The sequence below is a fragment of the Choloepus didactylus genome, chromosome 2 (genome assembly GCF_015220235.1).
Source record: "Choloepus didactylus isolate mChoDid1 chromosome 2, mChoDid1.pri, whole genome shotgun sequence".
NCBI classification, from domain to species: domain Eukaryota; kingdom Metazoa; phylum Chordata; class Mammalia; order Pilosa; family Megalonychidae; genus Choloepus; species Choloepus didactylus.
The window spans coordinates 167,910,473-167,937,866 of record NC_051308.1 but is presented as its reverse complement, the minus strand read 5'-3'; the positions used below and the strand labels follow the sequence as shown (position 1 = coordinate 167,937,866).

Here is a 27,394-nt window from a genome sequence, read left to right as displayed (position 1 = left end):
GAATAGGTGGGACTTACTGATTTACATGCCTCTCCCTTTTGCTTTCTTTCTCTGTGTTTTTCAGCCTTTGCAACTGGACTGCAACCTTTGTGCCATCGTGTCAAACTCAGGTCAGATGGTTGGGCAGAAAGTGGGGAACGAGATAGACCGCTCCTCCTGCATCTGGAGAATGAACAACGCCCCCACCAAGGGCTTCGAAGAAGACGTTGGTCGTATGACAATGATTCGAGTTGTGTCCCATACCAGCGTTCCCCTTTTGCTAAAAAACCCTGACTATTTTTTCAAGGAAGCAAACACTACCATTTATGTAATATGGGGCCCTTTCCGCAATATGAGGAAAGACGGCAATGGCATTGTTTACAACATGTTGAAAAAGACGGTTGACATCTATCCGAATGCCCAAATTTACGTGACCACAGAGAAGCGCATGAGCTACTGTGATGGCGTTTTCAAGCAGGAGACTGGGAAAGACAGGTGAGTCCTCTCTGAAATAGCCTGGTTTTTCTTTTTTGCTACCTAAGTGTTCGCTGAGTCATTTTGCCACCTATCAAACAGGGTTTATTTTTCAAATTAATTGTTAATATGTTTTTTACTATTATGATTACTTAATGAGCCAGCAGTAGGTCCTGTTTATTTTACCTCTACTACGTTCTGATGTTTCTGTTTCAATTGGCTTGAAGCTCCAAAAAACACTGGATGCCTCCCCAAGATATCTTTAGATCTTTTCTTATTTAGCTCAATTTGCTATTGATTAAACTATATTTTAGCTGAAAGAGGAAACCCGCACGTTTCTGTTTCAAAACATAGGAATGTTCAGGAACTTTAGGATTGTGCATTGACCTACAGCCTCTGGAAACTGGCAAAATTTTACGTGGGCCTGCAACAGCCTATTGATTCTCTAATAAAGTTGCATAGCTTCTCACATGCAAATAGACCCTGTTATCTTGAACATCGTAACTTGGTATCTAACATGTTAAGGAGAAAAACATATTGAAATTATGCCTCACTTGAAATCATGGACAGTTGGATTCTAGACGAGTAATGAGGTTAAATACTTTTCACTGAATTATCTAAAAACTAATTTGCACCTTTCATTCGATCCATTTCTTCCACAGGATTCTGTAACCCCTCTTTCCCACTTCCCTTTTCAGGACTGCTGGCCTCATTTTTCTCCTTGTCCTACTTCTCCTGCTTCTTTTCTCTGCCCCCCTTTTCTTATCTATCTCCAATTTAGCTCTATTGCTTGCCAGTTTTTCTTCCTCTTTAGAAAGCCAAGCAGGATGTGGAATAAATGTGGGGTTACAAATCACTCAGTGTTGGTTCATAAATCTAGCTATGATAAAGAACTGCTGAAGGAAAATATTGAAACCAATGGTTAATGTTTTTAAATTATCTGTGAATTTTTGCTTATTTGTGCAATACCACGGATAATTTATCATTGGCTATAATTCCAATATTAACATTCTGATTTCCCCAGAATGTTTGTCTTCACTATTCAATATTACCAAATCTAGATTTTTAATTATATAGTGGGGTATGTTTGTGGCAGGGGCAGGGGTGAGGGGGTGGTTTCTGATATTCTTTGTATAATTTGAATATTGACATTTATTGTAAAATCTTACCTGACAGACTTCCCTATTGATGTCTTGAGTCAGTTTAAATTTTGCATTTTCTATTCTGAGCACTAAAAATGCACAGCTGCGTATGAAATGCAAGACAGAAATAGCCACAGTAACAGCCACTTCTCCTGTTGGAGTCAGCAAGAAGAATCCCAAAGGTTAGATTTGAATCAGTATAGCATTAGATGTCGAAAGGAGACAGGCAGTGGAGATAAAAGGAGTATTTATAGTGATCCAAAGAAACACTCTCACCTGTAGCACCATAATGTGTAAACATGCCATTCTCAAGGGGCTTCGATGATTTCTGGTCTCTCACTAGCCCAGAGCAATGCAAGTAATCATGTATATTTGGTTTTTCATTTGTCATATTTGGCCTTCAGTGTATCGCCCAGTCATAACCACAAGTCCCACCATCATTTGGGGGAATCAGAAAAGAGCTTAGCAGGCTGTTTGCTCCAATGAGTTTGTATCATGTTGGCCTTTGCTGTGAACTTACAGTGAGGCAACACTGTCACAGATGTGTGGTTTGTACTGTAAGAATCGAGAGAGAAGAGCTTTGGGAGATTCATTTTCTTACTGGCTGTGATGAGGAAAGCTGTTTGTACAGTGGGAAAAAGCTCATGTAGTGAAATCAGTTTGTAGATGTCATTCTATTGGTGGAGTTACCAAAATGGTTTTATGTATTTTACTATGATGCTTTCTTGCTATTTTCTTCACTGGGTCTCTTCCTCTCTGGTTGTGGAATAGTCCTGTCCTTCACTGACCACTGCACCCAGCAGAAGATGGCCATACTGGTGTTTTCGAAATGGGTAGAATGGGTGGTGTAAGTAGGGTCTGGTTGGATGACAAAAGGTAGACCAATATGACCTCTGTCAACATGACAGCCATCTCTACTGTGATTTAATTCTATATCCTAGCTTCAGCTGTGCAGATTTTATTGTCTAAGGATTTCCTATGGTGATCTGACATTCATTGCCAAATTTTAAACAAGAATATTTTTTTAACTTTTTTGAAGGAAAATATCAAACTTATAAAATAGAGAAAACTGTGATGTAATGAACCTCTGTATATCTACCCCTCAGCTTAAATAAGTATGGACTCATGGCCAATCTTGTTTCACCTATACCCCTGCCCAAGTTGTCCTTCCCTCTGGATTATTTTGAAGCAAATCCTAGACATCATATCATTTCATCCATAAATATTTCAGTGTATATCTAAACGATGAAGATTCTTTAAAAATATATACCATTGTCCCACATAAAAATAAACAGTAATTCTGTAATATCATTATGTATTTAGGCAGTTTTCAAATTTCTCTAGTTTCCTCATAAATATATATTTTTAACAGTTCATGTGACTCAGGATTAGCATAAGGTTTGTAAAGTACAATTGATTGATACATCTCCTATATTTCCCTGAGCCTATATGTTCCTCTCTTTTCTCTGTGTTACTGAACAAAACAAGTATTTTCCTGTAGAGTTTTCCCACATCTGGATTTTGTTGACTACATCCCCATGTATTTCTTATACACTGATATTCTGTGTGAGGCTTGATTGGATTTCAGTCTGATGTTTTGCCAAGACCATTTAGTTGGTACTCCAATCAGGAAGAATATTGTCTGGTTTTCTCTCTTTTTTTTTTTCTTTTTTTTTTTTTGATGCTAGCAACTATTACTGATCATTGCCTAGATCCAATAATTCATTAGAGGTTGCAAAATGGTGACATTTTATTATTTCTTTTTCATCTATTAGCTGAAACACTTTATAGAGAAAAACTTGCCCTCATTAACCATTTGGTTACCATGAGGTATGAGATAGTGCTGGTGCTCTCTTTATTTACTAATTTAATTAATTTGTTTCCCTAGCATCCTCCAAAGGTAACCAGTAAGTTTATTATATTAATATCTTCATATCAACTTGAACTTGAATATATTTGACTTAAACATATTTGAAGTGTTTTAATTCACTACAGTTATTATCCTTACTGGTGCTCAAATGGTCCTATTTCAGCCCATGGGAAACCACTTCAAATTGGCTTTGAGTCCTTTTAACATGCCTCATGAGGACTTGGATAGTTCTTTACTTCCTGGTATAACAGAATGTTTCAGGCTCTTCTTGTATACATTAGATCTGGAGACATTTCACCACTGAACCTTGGTTCCTTTTCATGGGAAAAAGTATTTAAGAGACCCTTGGTCTTGCCTGATAGGCCTACTCATTGCCCTGAGTTGGTATGCATTTCTTGCCCTTTTCAGTAGAAAGATCTAGTATATAAACAACGTATTGCTATATATATTGTTTAAAAATAAAATCATTATGACTTCAAAATGATATTTCCAATTCAAAATTCAGGACTATTGGGATTTTATTTTACTTCATTCTGTCTTGCATCTGTTTCTTCTTTCTACCATGCTGACAATCAGAAATCCCAAAGACGCTAATGCAGTCTTTCCTCTACTTTATCCCACAAGACACACCACAAGAATCTTAGAAAAGAATAATAGCACAACCAGCAATGTGATTACTGTAAACATTTTAAGACTGTTTTGCATCAAAGAAGACATTTTAAGCATTCATATTGGAGCCATGCTCATAAAGTTTGTGTTGGTTATATCCCAACAAAAGTTTTCAATGTTTTCCTCCTGAGTAAAAAGGACTAAGTTAAGTGGTATACTTCATTGCAGGGGTTGGTAGGAGTGATTTTACTTTTGTTGTAAAGCTGTTTTTATTGGTTTACCTGCACTTACTGGAAGTACTTTTTAGCAAGTAGTCATTTTCATCATCATGAAGAGATCATGCCACCATTATGATGTATAATGTATAAAATAAAAAAAAAATCATGTTACTAGTAGTTGAAGTGTTACATGATAGGAAAATGATTATGTGCAGTTCCTCAAAAAAATATCGGTCGAGAATTCCCAGCTTGCTTTGCTTCTTCAAACTGTGAAAATCCCCTTGTAAAAATGTCTCGCCAATTTAAGGTGGGCATCTATTCATTTTTCCAGTGTTTTTATCTTTGTCTTAGGGATTCCTTATGGAGGAAACATGAAGTAGTAGAAGAATTATGTACACCACTGAACTTCTTGGGATGAGTTTAGACCAACTCATGAACATATTTGAATACCTTTACAAACCAAATGAAATTTAATTTGCTTTCTTATCAGTTACTGATTAAAATTATTTGGCTTGTCAATTAGAGAGGGTGACCTTGTGGGAAGGACTGGAGAGAAAAGAAAGAGATGGCTGCTGGCTCTTTGTCTCTTCATCTGGGCCCAGTTTTTTTTAAAATTCTGGGTCCTTTGTGCAGTAGTCACCTTTATATTTCACTTACCAAATATGTTGCTGGGAAACAAGAATTGTGAATTCTACAAGCAACTTTCATTCTTTCCAGAAACCTTTGGAATTAAAGGTCTTATATTCAAAACAATCTGGACAAATGGTTCTCTTTTTTTTCTCTTTGAATGATTGGTATGCAGAAATAATATTAGCCCTGCTGACATTTACACATTTGCATTAATATGTCCTAAGACTGAAATACCCTTGAGGTGCTGTAAGGCTTGACAGTAGCACATGGTGCCACACTCAACACTGTGACGACTGTGATATGCATGTGCTTGTCTATGCACAGATGCAGAAGGAATGTTAACTCTCCTGGAGAAGCAATAGAAAGCCAGTGTGAAATATTCCACTTACCTATGGGCAGGTGGGCGATTGCCGCTTGTATCCCACTTTAGAAATATGTTGGCAAATGCAGGCACATTATTTAATTAAATCTCAATCTAATAATTGAGAAAGCTATAGTCCTTATTAAAAGAACAAAACTAATTTTCGGCTGATAAAGGGCCCCAAGCTGCCCTAAATAGGTCCTAATTAGCTGGCACCAATGCGGCTCCGCCTTCAGGGATAGATGAAAGTAATGAAAGCTCGCAGCAAATAGATCAATGTTTCAAGATGTTACTGCCTCAGGTGAAGAGGATGAGAAGGGACGGAATTCTTTTAAGGATCGTTTAGGAAAAAAGGATGCACAAAAGTCACTTTCAGAAAACACTGACAAAATGCAAACTAATTCGTAAATATCAAGCTCTCTACCTGGCTAATCTTTGTCGTGTGGGAATCTTTCCGTTCCCACTCAATCTTCAGGAGAGAAAAATAAATCAGTGATGTGTCATTCCTCACTGCTTCTGTGGTGACAGTTTTATAATCCGGCATGGGTTTTATGTACAGCCCAGCTTCTGCTATTTCAGTTTGGCCATTTTGAAAGTTTCTTGGGCTGCTGTGGGATCCAATTTAGGATTAGATTTGCTCATATCCTTTGGGTTTGCAGACTGGAGTAGTTTCTAGAGTGGGAAGAGTTTTCAAACCTTCTCACCTGAGAATTTGGGTTCCCTGTGAGATTCCCCTCTCACAGGGCACAAGGGCAGGAGGTGAGCTGTGGAACCAGCTGTGCAGCAATGAAGAAGGGGCAGAAACAAAAGCAAAAACACACTACGCTAGCTCTAAGAGTCAGCCATGAACACAGAAATGTGCTTATTTCACCCAAAGAAATATCACTGAACTTGGACCCCCAAAATAAAGATCTCCAACTCAGAATAAAATAGCTCCTAACCCTGTGAAAACCTGGACCAAGAGAAAATAGGCAAAGTGGAAAAATTCTTGGATTGAAAGATAGGGCATAATATTTAAAATATCATTTTCATTTTTTCTCTTTTGAATATGGTCTTTTGCAAATACAGCATCTCAGCTTTTTTCAGGAGCACTATTGATGCACCTCTGTTAAAATGAATTACGGTTCTCACCCCAGCCAATGTATTTGGCAGGTGAATAAGTTCCACAGCAGTAGTAGGCAGAACCTTAGGATTCCTGAGTCAAAAAGCATAATAGGGCATCCAGGATTGTGCTTTCATGCTAACAAGCATCGGGAAACAGGAGACTTTCTTTTTCTTATTAGTCATGATGACATCTGATGACCTACATTAGGCCTCCCCTGTAATGCACCTGTGCTGGAAATCAAAAATTCAATTAAAAAAAAAAAGAGAGAGACAGGTATATTTTAAAATATCAATACCAAACTCTCATGTGTCAAATAAAAAACAAAAACAAAAAACGTACTGGATGAAACTATGATATATTTGACAAAATAGCTTAGTTTAGGATTAAAACAAGAGAAACATTGAAGATTCAGTGACAGTATTTTTAAAAGTGAAGGCCATACAGACAGCATTGGTCATTGTCTAGAAATCAAGACTTGCAGCCAGTACTTAGGGAAATAAAGTTCTCCTGGGCTAGACGAAGCGGGTTTTACAGAATGGCTGGCCAGATTATGCTGTATAGACAGGTCTTTTAAGTCTCAATAGACACTTTTGTTGAACATTCCCTTCAATGTCAAGGCTTTTGAACACTGCAAAGGGTATGAAACCCAAAGAAAAATCAGTCTTATAATAGAAGCCTCATTAGAAAATGTCCACACTTTTAACAATTATATAGACATTAAAGGTTTTTTTCTTTCCTTTAACTTTTTTTTTTTTTTACGCCATGGGATTTTGCTTAAGTTCAGTTAATTTACTTCCCTCTTTCTATAATTTTGATTTTTGCTCTTTGATTTTTGTTGTTGTTGACCATCTCTCTCTCCATGTTTAGGTCAAAATTTAGAAAATTGAATGGTTATATACATATCCTTTAAAAAATATGAACCAAGGACTTTTTTTTTTTCCTTTTTTTTTTCATGAATTCCTGCATAGCTTAGCTCTTTAAAGACAGAATTGGTTGTTTTGAAACTTTGAATCCTAAATTATGTCAGTCAGTACTATTAAAATTTTAATTGATTGGACAACCATTTCAAAATATTTTCATATTGTATGGGATGTTGTAGAAGTTCTACAGAGGTTTATTGAATTGAATTATTGGTTCCTTGGGAACAAAAATAAGAGACATCTTATATGATATATTATTGACCTTTTAAATGGACTTCCTTTTCTGTCTCTTTTCTTAGTAAACAATGGGTTCTTTAGGTGAGATCAGAACTTTTTAAGCTTAAATGTGCATCAAGTCACCTGGAATTCTTGTTAATATAGAGATACTAATGTAATAGATTTGGAGCTGAGCCTGAGAATTTACCTTTCTAACAAGTGCCCAGGCCAGGACTGGATGCTGTTGGTCTGCAGAACGCACTTGGACAGTGCTATTCTAGATGACTTTGAACAGAGGGACGAGACAACACTTCATTGTTCCTTGAACCAGAGAAATACACAGATCAAGAGTAGGTGATTCCCAGAAAGCTTTGGTAATTCTCCCTGTTGTTGATTGCTTTTTGTGACCTTTCCCTATTCTTGAGCCAGTTAAGGATATGGCTCAGAATTCCTTAAGACCTTCACCACTCAACAAGGGAATTCTTTGTCTGTCTTATTGTGTTTGTCTATTTCCTTCATTGGACAGAAAACCTCTTAAAAACAGGCACCCATCCCCATTTTATCCTCAGACCTAGTCTAGTAATGGCATGCCACCAAAATTCCAAACAAATGTCTTGTTTTTACTCTACTTCTTTCAGCTGAATGGCCCACAGATGTTTAAGGTTTCCTTGACTCAATCTTAGCAATAGCTCATTTTCTTCTATCATTACTTCTACCTCGATTTTGGTTTAGGCCTTCAATGCCTTTCATGAATGTGTCTATTTTAATAATACACAGTATTCCTCCTCTATGCCTTTGCAGAAATTTTTCCTTCTGCCTAGAATGTACTTCTTCCTATCATGATGTGCACAAGTTCATTCCATACCTCATGACCAAATCAAATGTTACCTCTTCCATGAAACTTTCATGATATCCCTCTGTGGAATTCATGTTCCCTCCTCTGAAAACCCATAGCATTTTAGACTCTCATAGAAAGTATCATTCTCTACCATGCATCGCTGCTATTTATGTTGAAAATCCCCAAGAGGGAATATCAGGTCTTATGCATTTGTTTCCCTAAGGACCTGAGAATGATGCTTGAATCTAAAAGGCATTCAGTAACATTTAATAGATAGATGACTGGCTGGCTGGCTGGCTGGCTGAATGGATGGATGGATGCATGCATGCATAAAATAAGACCAGATAATTTTTTGGGTTTAAAAGTCCCTTTGCCACTTGTTGAAATGGTTGCAAATTTCATAATACTTTTCTTCAGCATATAGGGGTCACAGTAATGCCAAACAATATAAGTTCTACTTAATTTAGGATTTTGTTAGAAAAGTTTCCACAGCTCTCCTCATAGAGACCACCGCTTTTTCTAACTCACCCAAAGGTTGCTAAATCCATTACCTTCTCTAGGATTTGAGTGACTAGGCACTGGGTTTTTAATGAGTCACTGACAGAGTTATTCCTCAAATACAGGTTTCCATTTTATTTTCACTTCAGTGGCAATGGAGGTCTGAGTCTTTACTCACAATTCTGTTAGCTGTCAGTTGCCTGGTGAAAAAAAAAACAAAAACAAATCCTTGTGCCCATGACCGAGGTTATACTCATGGGACTTAGGAGGCAAATACAGTGGTCACCACAGAAGACATAAAACAAAAGACCAAAGCAAAGAAGAACTGAAAACTACCCTGAAATGATCTGAGCTTCACTACCCAAATTTAACTCCTAATTATCTCCCAGAAGAAATTTTCTCCTTTGCTAAAAAAAAAAAGGTGAATTGTCTTAGTGAAAATACATTTAAATAAATACTTACAATGAACATAAATGAAAGAAAAGAAAAAATGACAATAGTGTCTTCCTTCTTGCATAAATGGTTGATAAATTTGTACACAGATTTAGAGGAGAAAATTCATGAGAGCATTTTGACATAATTCAGATCATGTCACTCTTCTGCTCAAAACTGTGATAGTTCCCCTTTCCTCTTGTGTAAAAGTGAAAATTTTTTTGACTTACAATGACTTAAAGAATGATTTAGTCCCCTGTTTCCTCTCTGACCTTTATTTATTAAGCTTCCCACCTTGCTTACTCAGCCACACAGACTTTGTAGCTACTCTTCAAACACACCGTGCATGCTCCCTTGTTTGGACCTCTACGCTAGATCTCTGCTGGAACTTCCCCCCACCCCCCACACACATATTGCATGACCAACTCCATCATCTTCTTCAAGCATTTGTTCATTTGTCACTCAATCGATGAGTCTACTGTGACACTCTACTTAAAACTGAAATCCCCACCTCACTTACCCAACATTCCCAATTCTCCTTATCCTGTTCTACTTTTCCTTTTTAGTTATAGCATTGTTTACCTTCTAACCTTCTATGTAATATATTTATTTATGATGTTTATAATTTAATTTCTGTCACATCCCACTACAATATATGTTCCTTTAGGGCAGGGATGTTATCTCTTTTGTTTATTGGTATAACCCAAGAACCTAATAGTGCATTGCACGTAGTAGATCCTTAATTAATATTTGCTGAATGAAAGAACTAGAGGTGAAAGAACAAGTGAATAAAGGATTCAAGGAAATGAAATACTTGCCTTAGGGGTGGATCAAACTAGCTTAAAAAGAAGATAAAATCCATATACTTAGAAAAAGTGTAAGCAAGTTAAGAGTTGAAGGCAGTTTATTCTGTTGTTGTTTTACCAAAGGATACTAGGATAACTACTCTCTTACCCAAAGAGATAATAGTTTTGCTCAAGGAATTGCTCTGGCTGATTTTTATTCTTCAGCACATGGGCCACTTTAAACTGCATCAACCAAATTAACTAATTTCTTTGGTATCCTGTAGAAACAGAAAAAAATGGCTGGCTCTTAATGAGTTTGGTAGAACAGTGGTTCTCAAACATGTGCCTGTGTCAGAATCACCTGGAGGGCTGATTAAGGACACAGGTTGCTGGGCTCCACCTCCAGAGTTTCTGAGTCAAAGGGTCTGGGCTGAGGCCTGAGAGTTTGCATCTCTAACCAATTCCCAAGTAATGCTGTTACTCCTGGGCCACAATTTGACAACCCCAATGGTAGAGAAAGCTTCCTAATGTGTCAGGAAGCCTATTCAATTATTATGAAAACATTTGATCCCATAATCCTTGCATTATTGGTGTAGTGTGTATGAACATTTAAAATTATTTTTATTACAATATTTTTAATGGAAAGGAATGTTTTAACATCCTGTGAAAATCCTACTACAACTCTGTCATTTTACTCTTCACTTTCTTAAGATCTTGCTCCCCTGTAATCATGCCAGATGGTGCTGCTCATTAGCTTATGAGGAAGGGATGCTTTATCATTCTAGACAGAGAGACAAATCATTCTGTTCTCTGACTTTTTCAGTCAAGAATCAACATTTGGATGTATGTTCAACCTGCTATTTGCTTTACAATGTTGCTCATTAGGTATTTATTACCCTGACAGTCATTATTCCTCTGTCATGTAATTTTTTTTCAAGTTATATTCATTTAAAGTTTAGATTGGCACTGTTTGACAACTGCCATCATCACAGCATTACCTCTGCCAATGTGTAATTTCGCTTTTGCCCAAACTATGTGAGTAAGGTGACTATCTAGGAAGCATATCCATAAAATTAGGATACTGAATGATACTCTGTTCTCTGATTTACCATTTTACTAATGAGGGCCCTTCCTTTAGAGCTTGCATCTCTAGAGATAGCATTGATGATTTATGCGAAACAGTGAAACCTGAGGACAAAAAAGTAACATTATGACCAAGTGATAGCATTCTTTTTCATGCATTGTAGGTTTTCCTTATGAAGAGGGTTGAGTGAGGAAAGCATACGATTTAATGGAGAGTGTTTCAAGAAACTGAAACATTCAGTGAGACACTGGCAAGGTGGATGGAGAACCTTTTCTAGAAGCATATTATCTGTGCAAAGTGGAGAACTGGTCAGAATTCAGGACCTGAACAGTCATACCTCAGAAATTCAATTATTGGAGAAAAAAACTATTTCATCTTATTTATTTTTTTCACTGAAAGGATAATTGATGTTATTATTGGATAATTCATGCAAAGAAACTATCACTTGTGTATATGTAACATTAATCTCCTGCTGTGATTAGGTTATTTATTCTCCAGAATGCTCCTCTATACCTTTGTAATAGTAGACGTGATTTTTTTTCAACTTTGGTTGGTTGGAGGTAGGGGAAAGAGAAAGGGATATAGTTGGAGGTTTGTGGAAGGGGATGCCAATCTGTCTTATTCTTGTAGTCTTTAGTAGATTTTTAGCCATTAAATGTTTATTAACCAAGATGTTAATATCCTTTTGATGAAATAAGTATCCCATAGCATAGACTTATCATTGTGAGCCTCTGAAGTTCTGGAGATAAATGCAAAACAAATAACAGTTGCTATTTCAAGGTGACTTCTCCACTACAAATTTGGTTTCTGATATGTTCTTTAGTGCCAATCTGTCAATCCATAACAAATACAGTTTGGTTTATTTAAGAGTGTGTTAAATTTTCTTCCGTAGTGGAGTAAATTGCACTTATGCTTCATGGTGAATGTAATTAATTTGCCTTTTATCTCCTCGTTATCTTTGCTTCACTCATAATTCATCTGAGAGCTCGCCATCCCACCTTAATTAGGAGAGAAGACCCTTCCAAACAGTGAACCATTTGCAATTCTGTCACCTGGAAAGAGATACATAAAATATGTTGAAAACAGAAAAGACTGCATAACTAGTTCATCATATTTCCTTAGCAGGTGGATTCTTGGTGGGCAGAGAGCATGTTTCTGGTGTTTTTGCTGCCAAGCACATTGTGGGTATTCAATAATTATTAAGTAAGATGCAGAATTTCCTAATTAAGATGAACATTTTTCTCTATTAAGCAGATGGTACTCAATAGGAGTAGCCCATTATTCACAAGTATGACACAAGGTATTGGCAATTGTCTGTGAAACATGGCTTTCACTTCAGATACTTACTATGTTTTAAAGCAAACTTTTGTGACAAACAGCTCGATCAATATTGTTTAGTGTTTGTGATGAAAACTGTGAATAAGGATGGACTCCATGTGTGTATATGTCTATAATTCTTCTGTTTTGATTACTAATATTGGCTTCAATTTTAAAAGTATTTCTTGCCATTTGAAGCAAGGCAGATTTTGGCAACTCAATATACATGTGATTTTATCCCATAGACTCACTATTTGATTTGAATTCTCATCATTGCATGATTACAAAGAGATTTTTATTTCAAGTCCTCTGAGTGTCTCTTTGTGGTTACTAAAACTAGAGGTGAACTCCTCCATGATATGTGCAGTGTTCATGTTAGTAGCTGAAACCTCGATGGAACCAAGGAGAGTTAATTAGGTGTTCCCAAAATACACATCATTTTATGATTTTGCAGATCACCCCGATGAAAATAACAGTCTAATTTCATCAAGTCATGTAAATTATAGTGAGAGGGATGATGAGAGCAGGCTCAGTTCTTTGGAGAAGTTAATTTTGTTGTCAGCACATCCACATTTCCAAAAATCACAAACCACAGAGGGAACTTTCTAGTACAAGTGAGATTTGGTGATCAGACACCGTTTCCATTTCTAACGTCTGCCTTCTATACAGGGTCTATGCAAATAGGGGCTTTTAAAGGAAGCAAAACTAGCAGCTTCTCCTATTTGGAGCTCAGCAAGCGGCTGCCATGTTTAAATAATGGAAAACATCCTGTTTACTAACATACACCCCCTCACACTCACCCACATACACTCACACCAGGCTATTCTGTTTAGGCAGAGCTTTTAATTTGGTATGAGACAGGCTGTAAAAAAGTACAAAAGAACAAATATTTTGCAAACATTTCATGCATTCTTTGAGCATTTATTCCCTGAGTTCTAACTACATGTCAGACTTTGTCCTAAATATTGACAATCCACTGATATTGGAAACATAATCTCTAGTTTTACTAGGAATTAATCAGAGCTTCTAGCATGTGTTGGCCACTTCTTTGCATTCAGTATCACCTCCATGTTTTTAATATTTATAGATAATGCTCATCAGGATGTCAGTAGGTAGGAAATGAAAGCTGCTTAAGAACCCTGCCAAGACAGAACAAATCCCAGAGTGGACTAAAAATGTGTTGACCATAAGGATGTGCAGTGAACCAAGATGTGTTCTTGAGGCAGCAAAACTAAGTATGGTGCCAAAGCCCAGGCTCTGCCTTCAAGTCAGTCAGTGGGCTAGAGATTTCACCTCTTTTCCCCACTAGACCTATTAAAGAAATCAAGACCATTTGCTTTTTCTGTAAACCTGGAGTCTGCCCAGAATGTGAGTTCATAAATATGTTAGCTTAAGTAAAGCTTATGATAATATAGAAGGTGAATCATCTTTCTATCTTGAAAAGCATATATTCTATAACTCAGTATTTCTGGGGTTTTCCCAGATATGTACATGATTTTTCTCCCTCATTTCTTTCAGGTCTTGAACCAATGTTACCTTATTGGAGAGCCCTTCCCTGACAGCACCATGACCCACTCCATCATGCTTACCAAACTCTGTTTTCCTTCATGTCACTTATTGTGACCTCATGTATTACGTCTTTGATCTTGTCTATCTTCCTGCACTACATTGTTAGTAAAATGAGAGCCAGGCTGTGTTTAACCAGTGCTGTATCTCAGCCCCCTCAAATAGCACCTGACACATAGGTGACACTCACTACCCAGTTGCTGTGTAGATGATGTGAGCCTAATTAGAATTGTTAGTTCATTAATTTAAGAAGCAGCATTGATCAGGTACTCTTAGGGTTGGACCAGAACAGAGAAATGTCCTACTGTGGCCCAACATTTTCCCCACCAATATTCATTTGTGTTATTCTCCTGCCTGTGAGCTTTATGTTTTGAAAGATATGACCTACCAAATATCTATGTTTGTTACATAGATAACAAATGACCATTAGTTATCTATAACTGCCATTAGAGATCCTGATAACCAGGGGAACTGCACTGAGGGTATATAGCTTCAGTCAAAAACCAAAAAAGGTAGATGTTTCAATATGGCCTTGTATTGGGTAAAAAAAAAATGATTCCTGTTTGGCTTTTTGAAATTTTGGAATATTACTCAAGAATCTCCATTGTCAAGTTCATGGTTCGGATCTCAGTGAATAAAGTACCAAATGAGCCCAATGCACTCATTTCATGGGTGAGAAAATCTAAGCTCAGGCCAGATTAAGTGACTTTCTTGAGATCACATCTTTTGTTGCTGTGAAGCTTTGATCACAGGGTCCTCTGAAACCTAGAATAGTGCCATGTTTGTTGTTCTCAGGTGGCTTTCCAGCCACTAAACTGAACACCAACAGAAGTCTTTCTCAAACTATGCTCCTTGGAACAACTTTTTCAGAATCTTCTGGAGGGTCTTATAAACGAACACCTTCTTTCAGCTTTGTGGATTCAGAATCTCTGCTAATGAAACCTGGGACACTGCATTTTCATTTGTTTCACCAGTAGTTGAGAACCAGAGACCTGTGCGAGGACTTTTGGTTCTCTATTAGAATGGAAAAAAAAAAAATCTCAAACTGTATCACCGTCTATATGAATACATAATTATTGATCACTTTGACCAATAACTTTTCTCAGGGCAGGACACTGGGCCGTGGTAAAATCTGTTTAGTTTTACCATCAAGCTAGATAATGTAAGTTACAAGTTACTTTGAAATTTGGGGTTTCAATCTATCATTAGTTTCTTCCCCAAACCTCACAGAGTGTGAGGTGTCTGGGATTCAGAGATTATTAGGACAGCCTCAGTGGAGTGAGGGGAGACGACGTGACTTCCCATGGCTACAGGGAAGCCCTAGGGGAAGGGCACCATCATGTCTCCACACAAGGCCCCAGGACCAAGTAACGCAACCAGCCTAGGCCAGGTATTCAGTAGGCCAATTTCAGAAATCTCTTCAAGTATGCCCTAGACATCCCTGCAAGTCCTCGCACCACTGTGTCCAACAAATAAGCCTCAGCCTTTGCAGAAAGAGCAGCAAGGAGGTTTGCTGGTTTCCAGGGTTAGTCGTTAAAAGCAAAACCTCTATTAGATGTTATTATTGTGATTGTTATTATGAATTTTCAGTATCCACACCCAGCTCCCTGTTGCCATAGTCATGACTTAAGTCACGTTGCTCTTTGCCTTTGTTCTCATAAATGTCTCCCAGTCTTATCATCTTTTGGAATGAATCACAAAGTTCATCAGCATTTTACTTCTTCACATAACACCCTGAAATTGAACAATTCAAAACATTGCTGGGATGTTAGTTTAATTCTCTGAATGGTGAAAACTGTTTAAGACATTTTTCAAAGGCTAGGCTATTAAATATTTCATACCATGGAAACTGTCTTAGGAAAGAGTTGGAGATTTATGGCTACAAAAAGTGAGGGAAAGTATATTTGAGGAAACCTTATAAACTAGGATTTCTAATAAGAATATTACTATATAATTTTTTTTTCTCCATCTTGAAATTTCCTCAGGCATGTGTTGAATGAGCTGGCTTCATGGTTGTAGTTTTGTTGTTCTTTTCATATTACTTTGCAATTTTCCCTGTGGCTATCATATTGATTTCAACACTGTGGTCATCACTGTAGTAAAATGGAGGCATTAATAACTTGGTCTCTATGGATAGATTGTAATAGAAAACCTTATAAATAATTGCCCACTAATGGGAAAATTGAAAATATGCACTGTACTATAATGGTCATAATGTAATCATTAAAATTATAGTGATGTGACAATGAAAGAACTCATTATGCATGAGTTTATCTTTACATAATGTTAATAGCTAATGAAATTGTGACAATTATATTTAATTAAGTTTAGCAACATTTCCGCACATCTTATAAACGAGCTATATTTTGCTTGAAATAGTGTTTGTGGAGACATTAGTGAAGCCGAGGTCCATTTCCATTATGAGTTTTGAAAGGTAACCATCAGTCCTCTGAGTAACTGTAACTTAATAACTTTTTACTAAATGAACTGGAAATGTGAGCTCTTACCAAGGGTAGCTTTATAAGAGGATATATCAAACTGTGTCTTTGATATAGCTAAAATACCCATTTGCCTCTACCGCGAACCTTTGTGGGTCTGTGTTTGTGTGAGTGTGTATGTATATACTTGACTCATCTGTGTTTTGTTTTTAACAATAGACTTGTTATGCTGTGTTCTCCAGCTCTGGGTTATAATGATAGACTAAAGCAGGCTTTGATCTGTATCCATAGTTCATAGTACAAAACTGTCTGCCTCATCCTATCTATGTGAACTAGACCAAGTGTAAACTCTGTCTACTTCATGTGTTTCCTGTGTGTAAAATCAGGCTGAAAGTAATAGTTGCTTTCTGCACTTATGTTAGAATTAAAGTAAATAATATGTTTAAATGCCATAGCCAGTGTTTATAAATTTCGTAGCCAGGGTCTGACACATGGTATTAGTAGATATTAGCTTTTATTATGAATTATTTTGCATCCATATAATAATAGCAAGAGAATTATTCCAAGCTAATGTCACTTTTCCTCCTTGGGAATTTTATTGTATATTTAGGTAATCATTCAGATGTTTATTTTTCCCTCTTTGAAAAAAAATCATTGAAGAAAGCATGCGGGCCCTCAATATGTGATCACATCTTCTCTGGAACGGAATTTTAATAATCCTGAACTCCAAAAGACGTTGGCCAAGTCACCAGGGTTTCCATTTGCTTAGGCTTCACTCTCAGAATGTTGGTCATTCCAAACAGTTGAATGACCCTTGGCCACTGTCTTTAGTCCTGGGTCATCAGGAAGAATCAGAAAGCAGAGACTGTTCAAGAAAATCCAGGTACCAGTTGGCAAACCTACCACCTTTCTTCCAAGAAGTCATGACACTGGTCTTTATTTTTTCTGTTCCCTTTATATGCTCAACACAAATGAAATATCCCACCCTGGGGAGACTCATTCACTTCCACAGCGTTCACCATCACTGTTACATGTTATCTCCATCTCTGATGTCACTTCTATACATAGTCTCTTATAGTAGGTTGGCTATTGGACATTTTCTAATGAAACAAAATTTGTCTAAAACTTGACTCACCTTCTTGCCAAACCAAACCCTGACTGAGTTACCATATCATCATCTCTTGCTTCATAACATCTCTTGATTATTTGCTTTATTTCTATTTTAAGGCCCTCAGCAAATCATGCCTAGATTGCTAAAATTTTCTCTGTTTTCTCTGTTTCTCATCATTTGTCCTTCTAATCCACATTCCATACTTCTACCAGATTAATCTTCCTAAATCACTTGCATTTCATTCACCTCCCCACAAGTCTTTCACGGCTCCCCATTGCCTACAGGATCTTTTATCTGGCATTCTTGTCCTGAGGATTTTGCCCTACCCTCTCTCCAAGTTTGTCACGTTCTGGTCCCCACAAGCATACTCTAGCCCAACCAAATGGGTCTCAATACACAGTCTGAGCTTTGTATCTTTGCTTACCTTGTTTCCTCAGCTAGAATGCCCTCCCTTTTACTATATAAATCTTTTATATAGTATATTTTATATATTTGCTATATAAATCTTTTAAGGCACAGCTCAAGTCAATTCTTTCATGTAGCTTTCTCTAGCAGCCCCATTTTTCTCTTCTTCCTATGAACTCCTCAAGCATTTATTTTTCCTGCCCTGTATCTTGCAATTTGTACAAGCTGGTTTGTGCTGTTTCTTATCTTTTATGTATGGTTCTGGTTGCCCTACAAGATTGGCAAGATTGGAAGCTTCTCAAGGCTGACTTACATCTCTCCATGTAGACTACCTGTTGTATATTACATTCTTAACAACTATTTGTTGGTGAGAGAGTCAATTTAATAAGCACTCGGAGTCAATGCTCAAAAGCCTTCTTGGAGCTACTGGAATCTGCCTGGAGCTGATTTCATACTTAGAAGTAATGTTTTCTGAGCCTTCTTCTTATAGAAGTCCTATAAACACTCTTGGCAGAATCAAGCACAAACCCCTCTACCCTGAATTCAAAGACTTTTTCTCCTTCACTAAGTGTCATTTTAGCTGAGAGTCTTTGGATGAGGATCAGCTTCAGAGCCCTGGCAGCCACTTCCTTCTGCCAAGGGCAACTGTCTCAATCTCCCAGTCTTAGAAGGGCCTTAATTTGCCTTGTTCCTACTAAAAGCAGGTGCTGGGTCACCCGTAGCTGATGGCTCTAGCAAACCCCCTAAACAAAAGCAGGTGACAGGAGCATAGTATTCTTGCCTCACCTCTGACACTAACCAGGTAAACTTGAGCAAGTCACTTCTCTCAGTCCCAAAACTTTATTTCCTCTATTTAAAATGAAGAGTTCCAGCATGAAATTTTGATCATTTTTTATTTTTTTTTAATGAAATGAAAATTGCATTTTGGTAAAAATTCAATCCACCTAATTTCTTGTGCTCTTCATTTCATAGAGGTAAATCAATCACAAATTCAACATCTCTCCCTCTCTTTTTCTCTTTCTCTCTCTCCCTCTGTGTTTTAGTTTCCTCGGCGCTCAAGCAAATACCTTGCAAAGGGTCAGCTTAAACAATGGGAATTTATTAGCTCACAGTTTTGAGACTAAGAGAAAGTCCAAATCAAGGCATTCCTGAAGACAGGCATTCTGGGGCTGGCAGCCGGCAATCCTTGGTCCCTGGCTCCTCTGTCACATGGTGGCCTCTTCTGGCCTCTCTATTTTCTTCTTGGTTCTGTTGAATTTCAGCTTCTTGCTTCCCATGGCTTTTTCTCTCTCTGTCTGAATTTCATTCCACTTATAAAGGACTCCAGTAATAGAATTAAGACCCATTCTGATTGGGTTGGGCCACACCATAACTGAAGTAACCTCATCAAAAGGTCTGCTTACAATGGATTCATACCGACCAGAATGGATTAAATTTAAGAACGTGTTTTTCTGGGATACCTACAGCGCCAAACCACCACACTCTCACAAACACACATGCAATTTTCTATCAAATCAGTTCTTCCTAGATTATCTCTTGCACACTGAGTTCTCATCTTCATGGAGACAGCTGCCAATAAATTAGTATATAGGAATAGGATAAGAAGCTGCCTCCCTTTTAAAATGCTTTATTTTATACACTGGAAAAAATCTGACTGAAATGTGTAACTAACTTGCTTTCATTGATTTTTTTAAACTCTTTATTTTGAAATAATTTCAAACTTACAGGAAAGATGCAGGCATAATAAAAAGTAATATGGAGAACTCAATATACTACTAGATATCCAGATTTACCAACTTTTAATATTTTCCTGGTTTATATCATTCTATCTCTCACCTGAATAATTATCTATCAGTTTTCCAAACCTTTGTGAGTAGATTCCATGCCTCATACTCCTTTAACATTTAATACTTCCACATATATTTCCTAACAACAGTAATATTCACTTATGTAGCCACCTTAACTACAGTTATCAAGTTCAAGAAATTTAACATTGATATAAAGCTTACAGTCCATATTCCAATTTTTTCAATTGGCTTAATACTATCCTTTTGGGCATTTTTTCCTCCAGTATTAGACCCAGTCCAGGATTGGCCTTCGTTTATCTTTTTTTCTTTTGCAATGTTGAGCAATTTACCTTTTTTGAGTTATGAATACTGAATGTAACTAGAAGTCTTTTTGCTTCATTTGTACCAGCTAGAAATGTTTCTAATATTTAAAGAAAATAGAAAGAAATCGGGGAGTTCACAAGCTTATACAGCTAGTCTTTGAGAGTGAACTATGGGGGGCATTTTCATTCTCATTCTGTTGCTTTTTTTCTTGTGGTGATGACCTTTTGTCATCCCTGCTGTCCCCTGCCTCTTGTGCTCTCTCTTTTCTCTCCTCTCTCCTTCCAGTACTGGCTCACTCTGTTCGCTCTTTATTTCTCTTTGTTCTTTGTCAGAGCTCTTGCCTTTGCCACTTACACTTTTCAATGCTATCATTTTTGGAGACAGGCTGATTTGATCACTGTCGTTTCTTCCTCTCTTTGAAAGCTTTCTCCCTCCTGTGTGTATCTGGATGTCTGGTGATACTTGTCATTCTTGTTACATTCTGTTCTTGTTTTGATTTCTTTTTACCTTAAGTTTTGTTGTTGTTGTTGTTTTGGTAAGAAAAGAAAAAGAAAAAAGAGATTTTGAGATTTTGTCCCCACTCTTTTTACTGGTTTTCTGTTCTGCTGTGTTTTGTAATGTGGGTTTGCAGTACGTTTTAAAGTCCAAAAGGATAGTTACCAGAGTGGATGGTAGGGATATTCATGATTACTAGTTTCTTTGTTACAATATTTTGTATTTTCTGAAATTGTTTTATGGTGCATATATGCAAATATTTATTGTTAGAAAGAAAAATAAACAAAATGATTCCCATTTTGCCAAGAAAAAAATGTTAATTAGTGTCTGGCTATGGGTCTTGCTTCTAGCTCCCCATCAAAACTCCTTTTCCTTGTCTGTCTTCACCATGAAGCAGAACTACAATGGCTGGCTGAGCTGGAGATGGACAGCAGTCCATGGGGATTGTGGAGTAATATAATTGTTAGTAGGAGCCTACAAAACCGCAAGTCATGGGTCACTTCTGTTGATTCCCAAAGGCAAGGCTCTGGCTGCCACTTGCTCATAGATGGGAGAAATGCAGGGAAACAACACTGCCTTATGGAGTCCAAGACTCTTAGTCCAATATGACTATTTTTGAAAGCTGCTGATGATAGCAGATACAGGCAAGATGTGATGAGGCTTATTCATTACAATAGCATCACACTGTGATTTCAGAGGTTTCTGATTTTTTTATTTTATCTATTTATTCATTCATTCATTTATTTTAGCATTCTCATCTATTGCTCTTATTGATTACTGCATGCTCATTTAAGTTGCATGGTGAGTATTGCTGTTTGCTCACTCCTCACAGATAGCAGTCTCAAAAAGCAAACAATGGTGAGTCACCTAGAAACTTAAGTGGTGGGGCCCTGAATAAAATCCAAGCACCCAGATTCCTCTTCACCTGGTATAATCATTAGCATGGGTTAGCCCCGCTCCAAGGTGGCAGGAATCAGAGGCATCAGTAATAAGCTTTGGCAGATAGCAGGCCCAGTTTTACATGCAAAATTGTTGCCACTCATTGTATATTTGTGAAAGTAGGCATGACATTTCATGATTATGAAGTGTCAAGTTTTAAACACTTGGGTATGCCAGGCTGCTAAGTAAATGTAAACCTTGTATTCCAAGGAATCAAGCTCATATATGGTATGGCAATTGCTTTGAAATCAGCATTTCATTTACTCCTACAACAAGCAATTATTGAACATCTACTGTGTGCCAGAAACCCTGCAGCAGTGAGTAAGACATAGGAATTTCCTTAAAGATCTTTGTCTAGTCATGAAAGCAGACATGTTAACAAATAATTGCAAAGCAGGATTATGAGAAGAGTTTTAGAAAAGGTATCTATTTACAAAATACAGCAGAGGAAGAAGTTAAAGTTTAAAAAATAGATTAAATCAGTTTTCATTGTCATGGTAACAAAACTGTCTTTGTATTGAATTCACTGCAATTGGCTGATATATGTGTATAACTACATGTTATGAGCTGTTACTGGAAGACAACTTTTTACTGCCATTCTATATTTTGGTAATTCATATTTAGCATTCTTAGTCACTTAGTTTCTCAGTATCTCAGTTTCCTTATCTATAAAGTTGAGTTGAAATTTCATATATTCAACAATCAAAAAGTATATGGGTTAGCAATATTAACAAATATATATCACAGTGTTGACTGAAAATACTGAGTAAGACTATGAATCTAAAAACAATTTGAAAATATATATTAAATGAAATGTTTTATAACTGTTATTATTAGCTTATATGTTGGGTAAACAAGTGGTTAAATAGATAAATATAAACATATTGTAAAAGACAAATTTATGAAGTAAATATGTGCATGTGGCAAATGGGTGAGAAAAATCCAGTAGCTTCTCTCTCAGAAATAAGGAACATTCTTATTCAGTTGCTAGAGCAGAGATTAAAGGAAATTTTTGAGTTTTGACATTCCCATGTTTGAATGATAAATCATAGATAATGAATGTCCCAAATGCTGGGTAAATAAGTGAATAAATCTAAAAATGTACAGTGCATATGCTGAGGCCTTTGTAATACTCTCCATGAATAATGTTATTTGGCCAAAGCTAAAAGGACTTAACTATAATTCCCCTAAAATTAAGGTTTTTTTCCTTCCTGAGGAGGTAGTTTACATAAGATTCAGATCAGTATTTCAGTGTAACTTCAAAATAATATTAGTTTTGATGTGTTCATGGTTGCATTGGTAAATTATTTTCAGTTGATGTTTTATCTATAAATCATAGAGAATATCAATTGACAACAGACCTATTGCCATATTCTTCAGCCTTTTCTAACACTCCTCAAAAGTGAAAACCCAATTCTAACTGTCCTATGGTTCACTTTTTCTTTTATGAAATAAAGACCCAATTTCTCAATGTTGCATGCCTTTCTTGAAGGCTGAATGGACACTGAGATGTTGCTTTTGGAAATGTCTGAAGGTTTTCCAAAGTAATATGGAAACTTTTCACCTAAACTGTTGGTCAAGATAGGTGATGTTCTAGATAGGTAGGTAGGTAGGTAGGTAGATAGACAGATAGATAGATAGATAGATAGATAGATAGATAGATACATGCATACTTACATACATGCATGCATACAAATATTTAATGATAAGGCAAAAGTGGCAAAATGTTAAAAGTATGTAGATCTGGGTAACTGGATGCTGAGTATGTCGGAAGTCTTTGTATGGGTTTTGTAGTGGTTTTGCAACTGTCCTGTAAGTTTGAAATTATTTCAAAAATAAAAACTTTATTAAAGGAAAAGATCGGTGATGTCCAAGGAAGAGCATGAAATGTCATATATCACTGATCTTCTTGTGACAGCTAAGGGGAGAAGAGAGTCCTGGAGGAATGTGGTAGTAAAGAGCCTTTGCAAAAGAGTTACTGTCAAAACTAAACTAAGCTGTTTCAGGAGGCTCTTAACTCTTTGTAATATGTATGGCTTAAAATAAAACCTTATGTATAGAAATGAGAAAAGGAGGTTTGTTTAAAAAGGTTTGGGGCTTTGAAAAGCCATGTTTTATGCTTTCGATTTCTTCTTATATGCTTCAGTAACTCTTCAGGATTTAGGAGTGTGTAAGGCACTTTTTATTGCTGTAGGTTGAAGTATGTACTTCTACAAAAGTATACCTTCTCCAAAACTGTTTATGTCTTCTCATCTACCCACTCTCATTTCTATCCAGTCACCACAAAATCCATTTTGCAACCACCTAAAGCTATAATAGCATATATAATGTTGGGGGAAATATTTAAAGACACAATTGTAGTTTTCTTATTTGGATTAATGCAGTTAGTAAACATTAATTAGGCACCAGCTAAGTGTAAGGTATAGTGTTGGGTAATGAGAATACAAAGTTAAATGGCACAAAGGCTTATAACACATTAGATTTCAATGAGCACTGAAATGGAAGTAAAATCAAGATCCTAAATTAGAAAAGAGATCAGAATTAATTCTGATGGATCTCAAGTGGCTTCCACTTATAGGCAGTGTGACTTTGGACAGATTAGTTAACCTCTGTGCCTGGGTTTTCTCTTGTGTGAATAGAGGTAGTAATGACATCTACCTCATTGCATTGTAGTGGAGATTAAATTAGTTTATGTTGTAAAGTGCGTAGAATATGTTTTCACAAGAGATACTGTGGACTTTTTTAGGAGGAAAAAAATGGGAAAGGACCTCTCAGGCAGAGATAACAACATGAATAAAAACACAAAGGCATGAAAGTATGAAGTATGCTTGGGGAAGAGATTGTGGAGATGTCTTGGAAATGTAGAAAGGGCATTGTATGCCAAGTAATTTCTGACTCTGCTGTTTATACTGTATTTCCAAAAAGTGAGCCTTGTGGCAAAAAATTACATTTTGTAAAGGGAGTATGGCTAGGAGTCTAGTTGGGAGTTATTACAACAACCTATGTTATAGATGATGGGATGATGTGAATGGAAACAAGCACCAGGATGTCAAAGCAAACGGTATATCAAGGGCAATATCCCCACCACAGGTTTCCCTTTTTTAGAAAAGAGAATTGTATTTGATGGAATCTTCTGTTCTTCACCAAACTCAATTTAGACTTTTACCCTCAGAGCACCCAAGAACGTTATAGCCTCATAAACTATGTAACTGGTTAATTTTATGACTCCCTATTTAAAATAAATGGAAATTTTAAACTTGTTTTTATCCTGACTGTCCCTGTTGGGCAATAACTAAGCAGAGAAAACAAGATGAAAGATGGACTTTTTCAGGAGCTACTAAGTAGACAGAGAAACAGAAGGCACATTTTACAGAAATGTGAAGAATGTGGGTTTTTGCAACTCAAAAAGCTGGAAAGTGTGTGCATCTATGCTAATAATTATTATTTAAATGACAATAATTATCATTTATTGAAGCCATACCATATTCCAGGCACTGGACCATTTATTACACATACTATCTCATTTAATTGTCTCAACAGCCCTTTGAAGCAGGTGCAATTATTATTGTCACTTTACAGATAAGAAAAGTAAGCCTCAGGAAGATTGTATTTCATGCCTAGGCTAGAAGGGAAAGGAACTATAAGGGGAAAATATGGTTGTCAGGATTTGAACCCAGAGCTGATTCTAGTGCCCATGCACTTACTGAGAGTGCCCAAAAAATATTAGTAGAAAATACTCTGTGAAAAGCTGAACAATTTCTTTCCAAGACAAATGCCATTGCCCCATCAAATCTGTCTTTCTTTTTTGCCAGTGTTGCTGAGGACACCCTTTGGATGGCCAAGCTTCCCTTGAGGTCATCCTCAACCTTTAAGGCATTCTCACTTCTCTAAACAACACTCTATGGTTCATCTACTCCACTGTGATAAGTACTAATCTGCAGGTGCATGGGACTAGTGGTGTGATCGAGTGGGAGAAACTTCAGTCAGAAGTGAGAGACCCAATGGGAACTGTAATTCTATGTCCTTAGTTAAGTAAATTAAGCCTCAATTACAGTTTCCCCTTTCATAAAATGAGTTTAGACTTATGTCCGGTTACTTTCATGATCTAATGATTAGTCAACTCTAAATTTACCACCTGGAATTCATCTGCAGAAATATTCTATTCTAGAGTGATTTATTCCTCCTACTTCAATTATCAGCACTTAGAAGCTACACACTAACTTTTGTATTTCCACAAGCAAAACACAAACAGAAAGGGAAACCTGATAGCTCCTGAATAATAGAGTATAAACTATAACCAGAAATCAGTTACTTTTTTATTTTGCACTGTTTTGCAATAAGCACATCACTGTTTGCTTCCACTTACATGACAGAATTCGGATATATAGTTGACTGTATTGGTTTCTCCATATGGGTCCAAGAGGCAATCTGTCTGTGCTATCATGTAACTCATTTCAGGTTTTGGCGAGTCATGGTGTTGACTACAGAGAAAAGTATTAGGAACTTTTTTTTGCTCAGTCAACCAAGAACACATTCTTACCTTTTCCATCTGTTCACAGAAACAGATCTGCTCTCTGATAAGGACCCCCTTATTTACGACTAGCCTGGCATTAGTCTCTTGCCATCGAACAAAGTGCTTAACTTAGTGGGCACCTTGGCACTGTCCCTTTTAGGACCCCTCTTTGACTTCTACCAACAGAAAGTGGCTGCCAATCAGAATATGTGTTTTTTAGTGGAAGTTAAGAGTCAGACACTTGAGTAAAAACAACTTGGCTATTCCTCCTCCATCAGACTCCTGCTGAAGTAAGCCCTCTTTTTTTTTTTACACATAGGACTGATGAGGAAGATCAAAATGGTCTCCGACCGTGTTTAAGATCTTTTCTCTCTTTAAATCACTGGCTCTCTGCAACTTCCTTCTGTGATCTCTGGCATCTGTAGTATCACAATTATGATTACTCAAGGTTTCTCTTCCTTGAAGTCTCCATTTCTGAAGTCTTGAGAGCACCACTTTGGTTTCATTCCAGCACATTTTCTGATATAACTTTTAATTAGAATACCCAGGTGTCATGACCAAACCAAAGCTAAAGGCAGACCTGTGATTGTTAATTCAGATAGTTCCTAGGATAGCTTAAGCCAGTGTGATCAAACTTGGCTTTAAAGTGAACAGTGAATCAGTTCATTTGGCCTGGAATTTGGCCTGCCTGCCTCCTGTCCACCAGACTCTGTTGCAGAGGACGTGGGGGACTTCTTAGAAGTGCTGACTGAAGCAGGGGACCTCGTGGTCCTCTGTGATTTCTAAACGTCTTTCCTCTTCCCAACTCCCTTCACCAAAAAGGACCTTACTTTTTATTTTCATTGGCCTTGCTTGAAGTACGAGGGAGACTGTGATTAACTTTCTAGGCCTTGTCAAGCTTTTAAAGCACACAGTCTGATGCTCTATAAAAATTACTGTGTGAATTTGGAAACAAAAGTATTGGAAAATGAAAATACTATGACAGAAAGTAGACTTCTAGTCTTGTCCTATGCATCACAAAAGAGGTCAGTGCTCCTGCTGAAAAAAGGCAAGAACAGGATGTTTCACTTAAGCACTGTTTACTCTATCTCTAAGAGACTCTTACTGGGTGCAATTTGGCACCTTAACCACTGTGGAAGTACAGAAAATAGTGTTTCTAGCTCTTTCTCAACACAAATTTTCATTAGAGTAACTGGGACAAAATTTTCATTAGAGTAGAGTAACTGGAATTGACCTGCTACTTTTCACAGAATCGGCACAGGTGTGATGGGCATCTTTCTAGAGAAGGAGGTGTGGGCACCTTTCTAGAGAAGGAGGGTAAGCTTTTACTTTGAGAGA

The 27,394-nt window shown here is 37.0% G+C and overlaps 1 protein-coding gene across 3 annotated transcripts in view; it reads left to right on the top strand.

Moving 5' to 3' along the window:
* Positions 1-27,394, top strand: part of ST6GALNAC3 (ST6 N-acetylgalactosaminide alpha-2,6-sialyltransferase 3) — a 620,541-nt gene that overhangs the window by 392,480 nt on the left and 200,667 nt on the right. For 2 of the 3 annotated variants that reach the window (XM_037826893.1, XM_037826892.1), the window contains exon 3: positions 65-474. In XM_037826893.1, the coding sequence (XP_037682821.1) occupies positions 116-474 (359 nt within the window). In that variant the 5' untranslated portion in view covers positions 65-115. Of the gene's footprint in view, positions 1-64; positions 475-11,324; positions 11,996-27,394 lie in introns of those variants that run through there. The other variant, XM_037826894.1, reaches the window with a different exon arrangement.